At 42.2% G+C, this 13566-nt stretch overlaps 1 protein-coding gene across 1 annotated transcript; it reads right to left on the reverse strand.

Moving 5' to 3' along the window:
* Positions 1–328: 328 nt before the first annotated feature.
* Positions 329–8974, reverse strand: LOC135477697 (uncharacterized). Its single transcript, XM_064757889.1, has 3 exons — positions 6722–8974; positions 2705–3013; positions 329–1175 (listed from the first exon to the last, which is right to left on the reverse strand). Exons 1-3 carry the CDS (start codon positions 8526–8528, stop codon positions 895–897), a joined length of 2397 nt encoding a protein of 798 aa, XP_064613959.1. The 5' UTR covers positions 8529–8974; the 3' UTR covers positions 329–894.
* Between the last annotated feature and the right edge of the window lie 4592 nt (positions 8975–13566).

Here is a 13566-nt window from a genome sequence, read left to right on the forward strand (position 1 = left end):
AGCATTACCCCCCCCCCCCCCCCCCCCCCCGCCACACCAATAACTTTCCTTAAGTACAGCTACTAGAATGGTATAGAAGGTTACTTTTGAGTTTACACGAGCAATAAAATTCATATCAATGATGAACTGGATTTTTTTTCTAGCAGATGAACTAGCAATAAAATACAAATTTATGAGGAAGATTTACAAAATACAGTATCCATTCAGGTCAATGAAGTCGCAACATAGTAACAATTGACACTGAGGAACCAACAACAAAGTAGCAATTATTGGCGATGAACCAGAAACAGAAACTTAATACCAATTCATGCTATGAGCTGGTATGAGCTGGTATCAACATGGTGACAACGTACCAGTTCACGCTATTCTTGCCTAGTAATATCTCGAGGGAGGGTGGATCTGCACGTTTTCACAATTTTACTACAAAGAGGGTACTTTGTTCCAATAACATTCCAATGTTTCACCGAACTGGTCTACAGCGAGATGATACCAGCATCATTTCCATTCATCTTCATGAGAATCTGGTTTTGTCCCCTGAACGCTTAGGTGGATTTAGACCTGCTGAGACCCCACCATCATGTGCACCTAAACCAACCGGAAAAACACCACCAGCATAAGCACCTAAACCAACCGGAAAAAACACCACCAAAATGTGCACCTAAACTAACTGGAAACCCTCACCAGCATGTGCACCTAAACCAACTGGGAAATCCCTACCCCCATGTGCACCTAAACTAACCGGTGTACCCGATCAATACATGTTGAACTGATTCTTAATTATGTCCCTAAATACATCACGCTAACAAAAATGCAATGATCTAGTTCATCGATTTTCAAGTTTATCTCAGTTTGAATTTTATTTACGAGCCACACTGAATTCCAGCTAGCCTGTTACTATAACAGGTCTGCCCATTCCCATCCTGTATGGGAACACGTGTCCAGCCTGCTCTCTTTTCCACTACACCTTACGTTCTTCAGCCAAACTGGCGTGCCCGGAATCACTTGTCCAGCGTTCACTGATTGGCCGCGGGGGTATCCGAGTTGTCTGCACGCGACTGTTGCGTCACGATCGCCCCAGCCATCGAAGCAAATCCCACCCCACGTGCCCTTTGAGAACACTTGCACGGCACCTCTGCGCATGTTCGTCACCTGGTTCAGCAGTCGGACCATGTGATCTAAGAACGGTAAAATATGGCATTAATGGCACTTAAATAGACCGATTGCTTCACTGATATGGTTAGGGTTTCAGGAGTACTTGAATTCTCACTAAGTAAAACTACCGCGAGTGACCATAAAAAATTCTTGACATATCGCTGCGGAGTCATGGAGACATGCGATTGATCAACGGCTAGCGGTTTGTCTAAAATCTAATATGACATTTTGAAAAGTGGAAGAAAGTCAGGCTTGCGTTTCTTTCAAAATAAAGTGCCAATACAGTGTTTTGGGAGTTGCCATACCAAATTTAATTAGTGCAAATAGGGCCTTGGGCATTGTTTTATTGTCCATGACGGTCTCAATACAGGGATTGGGAAACTGTGCATTAATAGTATCGTCTATTTTGCTACGATAAGCGTGAGCGTCATCTGGGAGCGGGTAGTGACTGAGTGTCGGTGGTGTTTCCGTTCAAGTGCTACGTCCCTCGAGACGTGGGTTTATTCCCATTCTGAGGTATAGGTCCAAGATTAGAGGTTTTCCTGCCTCCATATGCATTGTTCAAGGGTCCTTGGTGGTAATGAACGGAAGACAGTGGTTTTTATAGTCTTACATGACTTTCCACTGGGCACCTTTTGTCTTCAACAATATGACGTGTCAGATGTGGGAGAGTTCGCGTGTACCTCGACAAAGGTCGGTTGTTTGGTTCGCGCTTCCCGGTTTTCCCCACCACAAAGCTGACTGGCATGGTAAAAAGTCTTGTTTAAACTACACACCATAGACCCGAATAACTTTACAAGGGAAAGGTACTGGTTCCGACCTGCGGATGTTCGTTAATTTTCCCCTGGCTTTGTCCGGTTTCCTCCCACAATAACGCTGACCACTGTCTTATTAGTGAAATATTCTTGAGTACCGTGTAAAAAAAAACAGTCAAAACAAAAAAATCTGGTTCCGCATATTACGTTTCCTGTACTTTCCAAAAATAATGTCTTAAAATTAACAGAAAGCCTGTTGTCTAAAATGGATTCTGTTGTTGCAACATATGATTCCGTTAAGACCACAGATTATCTGTTAAATATAGCATACGTATTCTATTAATTCGTCTTAAAGATTGGATTAGATTAGCAATAGTATGTTGAATATGACACAGTATTGTGTAATAATGACAGAACATATTCTAGCACTCTAGCACTCAAAACAACATACTTTCAGTTCAAATCAACAGATTATTTCGGGAATGTCGGGGGGTGGGGGGGGGGCTTCTTGGCCGAGGTGGTTGGCAGATCAGCGCAATGACCCAGAAGCCTCTCACCAATGCCGTCGCTGTGAGTTCAAGTTCAGCTCTGGCTTCCTCTCTGGTCGTACGTGGGAAGGTCTGGCAGCAGCCTGCGCATGCTCGTGGGTTTCCTCCGGGCTCTATCCGGTTTCCTCCCATCATGATGCTGGCCGCCGTTTTATAAGTGAAATGTTTTTGAGTACGACACAAACATCAATCAAATAAATAAATAAACAAACAGATTATTTTCTAAGAGTACCAGGATCAATATCTTACCGCAGACTATTCCCAGATCCTGGTCATGAGAACACGACCGAGTTTCCAGGGCGTTTTTCACACAGTCCGACCTCAGCCTTTGTCTCCTGTCTATACAGCCCATGTTCAGCTTCCAAATAGGTCCTTGGCCCGCCCCAAAATGTCGAGGCGGAGCCAGATGACCACCTCCATGACCGAGAAGCCCACAGATGGCAGCAGCATCTGAGTCGTGCATATCACGGGAGCACACCGTGCCCCATTGACCGTTGTGGTACATTTCCAGTCGGCCCTCTGTGATGCCCGAGCCGTTGACTAGGTTTAGGACTATACCTGTGGTACAGTGATTGCAATGACTGATGAACATATAACATAACATATGTTATACACTTAACGTAAAGTATATACACAAATATATAATATAATTTATTTGTTTAATTGGTGTGTAACATTGTGATTAATACTCTTTCACTCCCAGAGACAAACCTCTCTATTTAAAGCCGTAGTTGAAACAGCAAGAGCTGGATTCGAACACGGGGCTTCACTGGTCAAGGGCAGGGTAGTCTGTGCGATCCAGCTGTTAAACCACCTAAGCCTTGTATAGTACTTTGAACACCAAAAAAGTAATCAAGGAATGCTTGATATACTAGTCACAAAGTGTCTTCACATATACCTCTAATTATAATGACACAAGTTAACGACTGCCCTGGAAAGTCCATTTTGAGTGAGGACTGGTATACGAATGTCTTTTGCGAAAATGGGTTCAGATAATTGGTTGCACGTTTGATTTTTTTTAGCTCTACAAATCTCAATATCATGCTTGATAAATCTATACATATATTAATTACCGATTGGTTAGATAACTCATAACCACTTACTTAGCTTACCATGCTCAAAACGACGTTTATGCCAACATTTATGTAATATTTAACCTATAAATAAAAGAACCACTGTTCAATACTACATGGATGTTACCTAACCTACACACGGTCTGGAAGCTCCACGGTATCATTACGTTCTAAGCGTTTCTCTCTTGTGTAAAATCTGACTGTTATACAGCCTTGTAATGAAGGCTCTGGAGTCTGTCGGCGACCTGTGGATGGTCGTGGGTTTCCCCAGGGCTGTGTCTGGTTTCCTCCCATCATAATCCTGGCAGCGTCGTATAAGTAAATATTCTTTATGCCGTATGAGTATGAGTATGGCGTAAACCGCCCATCAAATAAATAAATAAATAAATAAATATAGAAAGACCCTGGAAGCTAAATGACCTGAAAAGAGGGGCGCATTTTATTCGAATGCATGTATGCCTGACGTTTAACCTCGTACTTAATTTTTTTTCAGTCATATGCCGACGATTCATTAGGAATGTGTACATACGATGTGTCCTGTGGCAGGGCGAGCCCATGCTGCCGCCACTGAGGTATCATGCCGAAGACACCAGTTATGACACCCCACCCAGTTACATTACACTGACATCGGGCGAACTACTCATGTTTCCTTGCTCTAATTTCTCAGCGCTGACCGCCAAGCGAGATAACATAAAGTAACATTTTTAAATTCTTTGTTATTACCTGACCTAGGTTTGATCCCGGGATGCCCCCACTTCGAAGTGAACACTCTAACTATTAGACCACCGAAGCAGTTAGATGTTATGTGCAAATACGCCTTGGATGTTATAAGGTTTAGCTACTTACTGGATTCTATATGGTCTAAATATGCGCCCTGCATGATATATGATTTAAAGACGCCCTGGATGTTGTATGGTTTGAATATACGCTTTGGGTGATACATGGTTCAAATACGCCGTGGATAGTGAATATTTTAAATGCATATTGGGTGTTACGCCCTAGGTGATACATGGTTTAAATACATCCTGGATGATTATGGTTTAAATACGTATTTTAGGTGTTACATGGTTTAAATGTGTAAAGTACATGTAATATGGTTTAAATATATACTAGGTATTACATGGTATAAATTTCGGCCTGGATGTTCTATGATCTAAATATGACCTGGGTGTCACACGGTGTAAATATATATGGCCTGGACGCTTTATTGTCTACATATGGCCTAGATATTCTATAGTCAAAATACGTGCTGTATGTTTCATGGTCGGACTATGTTTTGGATATTCTATCTTCTAAATATGTCCTTGATCTTTTTTTTTGTGTAAAAACATCCTGCATATTCTATTGTCTAAATACGCCTTTCATGTCACATGTTCTAACTACCAGCCAGATGTTCTATGTCTAAATACGTCCTAGATGTTCCATGGTCTAAATAGGTCCTGAATGTTCCATATGTCATGTATGTTCTGGTTTAAATACGACTTGGATGATCTATGGTCTAAATATAACCTGGATGTTTTAAGGTCCAAATACGATCTGGATGGTGTCTGGTCTAAATACAACCTGGATGTTCTATGGTCTAAATGTGTTCTATGGTCTAAATGAGACCTGGATTTTCTATGATCTAAATACGAACTGTATGTTCTATGGTCTAAACATGTCTTGGATGGTCCATGGTCTAAATATGTCCTAGATGTTCTATGGACCAAATACATCCTGGATGTTCTACGGTCTAAATACAACCTGGATGTTCTATGGTTTAAATACGACCTGGGTGTTCTATGGTCTAAATACGGCCTGGATGCTCTATGTTCTAAACTCGATCTGGGTGTTCTTTGGTCCAAATACAACCTGGATGTTCTATGGTCTAAATACTAACCCTGGACGTTCTATGGTCCAAATATGTCCTAGGTGTTCTATGGTCCAAATACAACCTGAATGTTCTATGGTCTAAATACCGCCTGGATGTTCTATGGTTTAAATACGACCTGGGTGTTCTATGGTTTAAATACGACCTGGGTCTTCTATGGTCTAAATACAACCTGGATGCTCTATGTTCTAAACTCGTTCTAGGTGTTCTATGGTCCAAATACAACCTGGATGTTCTATGGTCTAAATACGACCTGGGTGTTCTATGCTTTAACTACGACCTGGGTGTTCTATGGTCTAAATACGACCTGGATGCTCTATGTTCTAAACTCGTTCTGGGTGTTCTTTGGTCCAAATACGACCTGGATGTTCTATGTTCTAAATACTTACCCTGGACGTTCTATGGTCTAAATACATGACAGATGATCTATGGTCCAAATACGGCCAAAATGTTCTATGGTTTTAAAATGTCCTTGATGTTCTATGGCCTAAATACGTTCTGGATATTCTATAATCTACATAGGACCTGAATGTTCCATGGTTTTAAAAACGTCCTAGATATTCTATAGTCTACATATGACCTGAATGTTCCATGGTTTTAAAACGTCCTGGATGTTCTGTGGTCTAAATACGTCCTGGATATTCTATAGTTTAAATATGACCTAAATGTTCTACTTTCTAAATACGGCCTGGATAGACTGCTATGATCACGATGTGGCCTAGATGCTTCAGTATGACCTAAAGATTTTACTCTCAAAAAGTAAATGTAAAACTTTTTGTTCAAATGCGTTTATGTGTCTCGTGATATATAACAGGTACACAATGTGGTACACTTTCAAGGTGTAGGTATATAAGATGATGTATGCAAGGTACACATTAATAGTGCAAACCTGTGCAAAGTTGTCACCTTTAGTGACGGTGATACACATGTTTTGTACACAATTCTTTTTAGAGAGTAGTCGGTTTAACATGTTTGCCATCTACTACTTTGATCCATAACGCTTTGGTGATTTCTAACCTGTAGTTACGCTGTTGCTAGAGCTTAAATATTCAAGTTTTCTAGCAATGGTAATTCGTCCACAAAGACCATTAGTATAAGGAAGCAATTAGCTAGTACAAAATATGCCTTTTTCAATGACAAGAAAGAAGAAAAAACCGTATACCCATAGGGGAAAGATGTGAAACGTTTTAATCTTTGGAACTCAGCAAACCAATTCCTAGAGCTGTAACGAAACCGGAATACCTTATATACCCTTCAACCCCTTCCTTCCTTATCCCCCACCTTTCATGAAACAAACACGTGTTTTGTTGTGACAGTACTTACCCGACTTGCTGAGCATGTTTGTAATGGTCGGTAGAAGTCGGTAAAACTTGTTCATGGAGGTGTACACTTCTTCCAGTTTGTCATCATTAATCCTGACCTCTGCGACATTTGACCCGCTAGATCGCGAAGTCACCGACTTGTAACCGCTCTTCGACACTGAAGTCTTCGACTGCACATAAATCTTCACCGGCTGCTCAACTTTCTCAAACACGGTATTCGCCACAGCCAGCGTCTGATTGGCTGTTATGCCGATGACATCAATGGTGTCGAGCAAAAGTGGAAGCCAGCCCGTGTTCGACGAAACTGCCTCCATGATGTTAAAACTGGCCTTCGTGTGGTTCAGAGTTTCTTCGATTTGTCGACGCGTTTCCGCTTCATCCAACGCTCTCTTGCGGTCGTCGTCGGCCTTCTCTGCGGCGATTAGCGCGTTGTACTTGTTGGTCGCCTCCTGCAGCTTGTTAATGACCTCGTGCAGATCCAACACCGTTTTGGGTAATGACGTTGTACTAAGCTGTGCCAACTCCGTCAGCTGGTCGAATACGTGCGACGCGTTTTTGGCCACGATGGCCACAATCTGACTCCGCAAAGTCGCCGGAATTTTACACTCTTCTTGTAGCTGGCCCGATTTGACATACTTCTCCGCTAATTTCTTCGCCTCCAGTAAACTGTGCGACTGCAACTCCTCCACCTTAACGCGGGATTTGGACGACTGTTCTTCTAACTCGTCAATCTTCCCTTGCAGTTGGGCTACATTGTCAGAGAGGGCAATGGTTTGCTCGGCTAGAGTCTCACCGTTCGTGATCAGCCGTTCTAACATGTGTTCGGCGTGTCGCTGGAATTTCACTGAGTCACCCATTTTCCCGTCTAATGCATTCATCATTCTCGTCAAGTTCCTGGCACCTTCCTGTGCCACCTCAAAAACCACACCGACTGGAATCGTTGGTGCGGGGGAAGGCGTTGGTGCAGGTGTTGTTGTTGTTGTTCTGAAGTATTCCTCGTCTCTTAATGCCGAAGCGTTGAAATAGGTTTCAATTAAGTTTTCCAATTTGTTGAAATATTTGGAGACCGTGAAGGTATCGATATCCACCTGTTGCGGTGAGGATTCTATCACGTCCGGTATTACACTCTCTTGCTCCATTTCTTCACTTTTCCGTACTCTGTCGTTCTTTATTTCAGTATCACCCGTTTTTCCCGTATCATCGGATTGCTGTAATGTTGAATTTACCTCTGACCTTTCTGACATTGCAGTATTAAATTTCTCCAGTAAACCCTTGACTTCCAGGGCACCTTTGTTCACGTTGTCATTGACAACCACGAGCGTTTGTTCCATTCCTTCGAACATGTCGTTGTTCTGTCGGAAAAGCATCTTGACATCGTGGTCAATACTGGTGACCTTGTCTCGGACACCGGACAAGTCAGCACGGCTAATTTCGATCTCCAGTCCGGACACTCTCGTGCTGATGTCCTGGATTTGACTGTTGATACTCTTTGTGTTCGTGTAGAGTAGCCGGAACTGTCTCACGCTATAGTATTGTAAGCCATTCACTGCTCTTTCTAACGCTGTAATCCGAGCACTCAGCGTATCGAACTTGTGATCCACTACTCGTAAAATGGTATTGATAACAGTGTCTTCGTTTTTCCGCACGAGTTCCTCTGTCGCGGAAAGGGGCGTGTCCACGTCACGAACGTGACGCAGCAATACGTCACCCTGGCTGTCGGCTGCTCTTCCAAGTGGCCAGAAAGAGCACGACGGTCGTACGACGGAAAACAAAAGTAAACAGGTTACAATGGTACTCGACTGAGTCATATTCAGTCTGTGGTGAGAAAGAAATAAATTCAGTCTGGTGAGAAAAAAAAACGTGCCGTCCAAGGCACAGGCCACAGAGCAACACAAGTTAGGAGTATTGATCAAGTTTCAGAGTTAGTGAATCCACAGCCTGGCGTCACTGCCTAGCACAAATATAAACATCTCAAACTGCAAGTTGTCAGTTCGAATAGCAACAAACCACAGAAGTGAATCTGGCGCATTAAATAAACATTAGAAAGAACTTACAAACATATGATCCATCTAGACGTATACTGCTACTCAAGCCTGTGATAGGTACGTATGTAGGCTTACAACATCCGACATTCGTGAAACTTCAATCAAAACCGTTTTTCATCGTAAACAGCGTGGTCGTTTACAAATGATACTCGGATTTCTTCATAGCGTCTGTTCATTCCTCAGCGGTACGTCCTGATGCACTGGAATATTAGAGTTTCGTTGAGAAAATCACAGACTAAACATTTCTCCGATCTGTTTTTCGTATGCCTTTGCCGCTTAGGCCTACATTCACCCGGTATTAAACCGCATCAAGCCGAACTCCACGATTCGAGAGTGCGCATAGTTGTAGGCACTTGCATGTACTCTCTGTAGTGCAAAGTCTTTAAGAAGATCAACTTCACCTCTCGGGCAAGCATTATATGTTGGGCTACACTGTGAGTGTGTAGACAAGACTGACCAGTCAATGGCCAGCGGATATCCGGGTACTTGACACTGGGGACCTACTGACTTTGGGAATGTTTCCCTCGTGCCCATGTATACATGTACTAGGAAGAATGCTGAAGACTTTAAATCCTTCCTCAGAGCAGCCCTTAATTCATATAAGATATAAATAAAGACTTAATTACAGAAAGAGAGTAAAATTAGGGCGGCTACATGTAGCGAGGACAGAGAGAAAGCTGGCAAATGGTCACACTTAAACAGTGAAATTCGGTCCATTTAAGGAGTTTTCAAACTGTTCACGTGAATGTTTAAACAGTATCAAATCACACGCTCCATAACGCCATGGATTTAGAGTCATAGGGAAAGTTCTATAATGACCTGTAACAGCCGAATGAATGAAAATGCTCAGGCAACAACTAACACTGGACATTCCATTATTCCAATCGACAATAATACGAAGTTTTTGAGTTACGCCATTACGACAACAGAATGACGTCCCGGTGCAAAATGACGTCGCCACTTTACGGCACAGTAGGGCTACTTGCCTATCTTTTAACATGGCAGTGATCGTCTTTAGATCAAAGTATCGGCAGAACATCATTTTTTGTGCAATATTGGGAACGGAAATTCATCCCTGAACACAATTCAGAAGATCAGTGTAATCCTTTCATTTAGTTCTCTATATTCTGTATACCACCCTATGTTAAAATTACCAGATTGGCCCTACCGTGCCGTAAAGTGACAACGTCAAACCATAAAGGGGCGTCATGTCTTGAGACACGCATATTGCTTTAGCATTAATCTGGCAGTAAACCGGTGTATTCATTATGATTCTTGACGAACTTTTTTATTCATTACAAGTTAAAAATCATAGCTTATCCTAAATCTTGTAATTTTTGGGATGGATATTAGTAGTGCTGAAAGCAGTATATTATATTTCTTTCCCAGCTTTTTTTACTATAAAGGTACGAGTATGTTGTTCATTAGATGGACTAACCATGTGTATATGTATTCTACGGGACAATGAAACTTTTACATCATCTGCAAATATCGAACATTATAAAAGAAAACGGTGCAAGAGTACAAAAGAACTGCTTCACTGATATATAATTTCGATCAGTTTCCTTTTTAGAAATGTTGAATGTAGTGTTTTATTTTTTTGTTTTTGTTTTATTTTATTTTTTGTTAATCAGAGGCTTTCATGAAGCTTATTTTGTCCACACATGGCGTTCGTGTGTTCTTTCTGCTTGTATCACTTTTGTTTGACTGGACATACCAGTGTGATTTGGTATACTTGAATATATATATATGTTTCTTCAATATTTCATCATTCTTTTATCCAAAGGTATACTATATGGCCCAGTCCAAATGTGAAACAGACCATAATAAGAACACCACAGCGGATCCATGCTAGTAATAAACACTAAAATGTGCATTTGTGCTTTGCTAGGCATATACATATAGGCCTACTACTGAGGTATTTGTCAGAAATTAGCATCAACCAAACCATTTGCACTATAGCCTACAAATGTTCAAGTTGCACCAGTTTACCAAAAAAACAGTATGAAGGATTTAGTTCCAGCTTGTGGAATCAAAGCATCGGTCTACACATCTGTTTATAAACATTCAGGAATCAGATTTCATGGTACTCGCCACACTGCTTCCACATCCAAAATTCAACTCTACACGCCGGGCTACATATATATATGATGCGTGCAAATTGTTTGAATAGGGCTTACTCTCGCCTTGGTGAATGTTTAAGCGGATAAAATAAAACATTGCAATCTTTACACCTTTCTTACATGCGTCCCTGCCCTTTACCCTGCAGTCCCATTCCGACCCTTCCTTTGGTTCCAGTTAAGAATTCAAACTCTTAGGAAATTATACTCTCCCAAAAAAGAAACGCAACATCCGATTCGTTTTATCCAAATATGAATTTTTCAACATCATCTTAAATACAAAAATAAGCATCACATCACACTGAAATTTTCCACACTGGTTGTTCAGACTTTTAAGTTAATTACAATGTCAAAATTTATCACATTAAAGTCCATAGCACTCAGATGACGTCACTGCAAAGTCAATATCTGCTATGCCCACCATTAACCCGTAACACAGCGCGAATCCGTCTCGGCATAGACATGATCAATCGGCGAATACGGTTTTGCGGAATTCTTCTCCTTTCTTGGTCAAGAGCCTACAGCACTTCTTGCTGAGTTTGGGGCGCTGGATGACGACTGCGCAAGCGTTTTCCCAAGTCATCCCACAAATGTTCTATTGGGTTCAAATCTGGTGATTTGGACGGCCAGGGCAGCACTGTTACGTTCTGGTTCTCCAGAAAGTCAACCGTAGCACGAGCTGTATGCGGCCGAGCGTTGTCGTGCTGAAAAACTTCCCTACGAAGGTCCATTATGGGCAGCATGTGTGGCGTCAAAACCTCATCTCTGTATCGAGCGGCGTTAAGGTTGCCTGGGATGTGCACCAGTTGAGATTTTCGGGCGTATGATATGGCACCCCACACCATCACACTTCCTCTACCGAAATTGTCGATTTCAAGGACGCAGTTCCTTGCGAACCTCTCATTTCGGCGTCTGTAGACGCGTGTACGGCCATCTCTTTTCTCCAGCATGAATCTGGATTCATCGCTGAACCAGACTCGCCTCCAGTTTCGCAGATTCCAGTCCCTTAATCTGTTGCACCATCGGACCCTTGCGCGTCGATGCTGTTGTCTCAGTACTACGCCAAAGTAAGGACGTCTGGGACGTAAGCCGTTTTCACGGAGATGGTTCCTGACTGTCTGTGCCGATATTCGTCGGAGACCTGGGACATTTGATGCTGTTTCTGTTGCTGTTACGGTTCGGTTTCTGAGATGAAGTAACCGGCTGTAACGGTCTTGGGCTGCTGTTGTGACCCTAGGTCGGCCATAACGTTGACGGTCAGCTGTTGAACCGGATTGCTGGTACCGTTGCCAGAGCCGGGAAATCGTGCTCCGGTGAACATGATAAAGTCTAGCGACTGCATTCTGTGATTCACCGGCGAGGAGTCGACCAATGACGATGTTCCGGGTAGCGGTGTCTAGTCTTGGCATATCTTGGCAGGTTGGAGAAGCAACTAAGGGACTGAATTCAACGGAACGGTTATGTGTCTTTTATACCCATTAAATCCGCTTAAAAATACGGCATGATTCGCAGGTGCAACTGTCCTAAGTTTTTCTCTACGAATCCCTCGCGCAGCGTTACACAAAGGCCGACCCTTAAGTCACGTGTGACCAACAGACACTATCTGGTGTTTAAATTCAATTATCGTACATTTACATTAAAATATGATCATGTTGTCATGTCTCAATCACGCCAATTTTTTGAAGAATTTATGATTGATCTTTTGGGGGGGATGTTGCGTTTCTTTTTTGGGAGAGTATATTTCCGGGAAACAAAAATCAGTTAAAATTATTAAGAAATACAAGCTTCACTCAGCATACATGTAGGTTGATAGCTGGCAGCCAATTTGTATGGGGATGACTACTTACTGGTATCGGTGCATTTTTTTCCTTTGTTTTTATTAACCTCTAGTATGGAATCAGTCTGAGTCCAAGTCCAGCTCATGCTGGTTTCCTCTCCGCAGATGGTTGTTGGTTTCCCCCGGGCTCTGTCCGGTTTCGTCCCACCACCATGCTGGTCGCCGTCATATAAGTGAAATATTGATCATGGCGTAAAACATCATTCACATAAATAAACAAATCAGTTAAAGAACCAATCAGTGTGACGCGAATATTCTGTGACTTCGTTTCGATCATAAACTTGTTCGTCTACTTTTGTTTTTCATGCATGTTCTCAACATATCGAAAACCATCATAAACATCCTCTACTAAACATATGTTCTCACCAAGATATGGCTGAAATGCTGCCGATGTGGCGTTCAGCAATGATCAATCACTCCAATCATTCATTCATTTATTTCGATCAACAAGGACACATGCAGGTTCGAATCACACTCTTACTATTTTCCCTGCATGAAGTCTAAAACCAGGAGCTACATTTCCCTGACGAAGCTACGCCAGTGGTTTTTCTTTGGACTTTCCAGCACAGGACAACACATGAGCACCATCGTATGCGTATAAAAATCTTGAATCCTGCCTTAAGAGCCAATCAAATGAATACAACAATTACCAGGTACCTTTGAAAGGTCAATGGATTATTCCGGGCACTCCGGTTTTATCCATCCATATCCGTAGGCCTATACATGGGCAAGCTCTACTGGTCACCGTCGTAAAGGCAGTGAAAAATTCTCGAGTAAGCTATATAGGCCTGGGGCGTTGAACACCAGTCAGATAAATAAATAAGTAAATGTTTGCTTGATCAAA

This window comes from Liolophura sinensis, chromosome 11 (genome assembly GCF_032854445.1).
Source record: "Liolophura sinensis isolate JHLJ2023 chromosome 11, CUHK_Ljap_v2, whole genome shotgun sequence".
NCBI classification, from domain to species: Eukaryota; Metazoa; Mollusca; class Polyplacophora; order Chitonida; family Chitonidae; genus Liolophura; species Liolophura sinensis.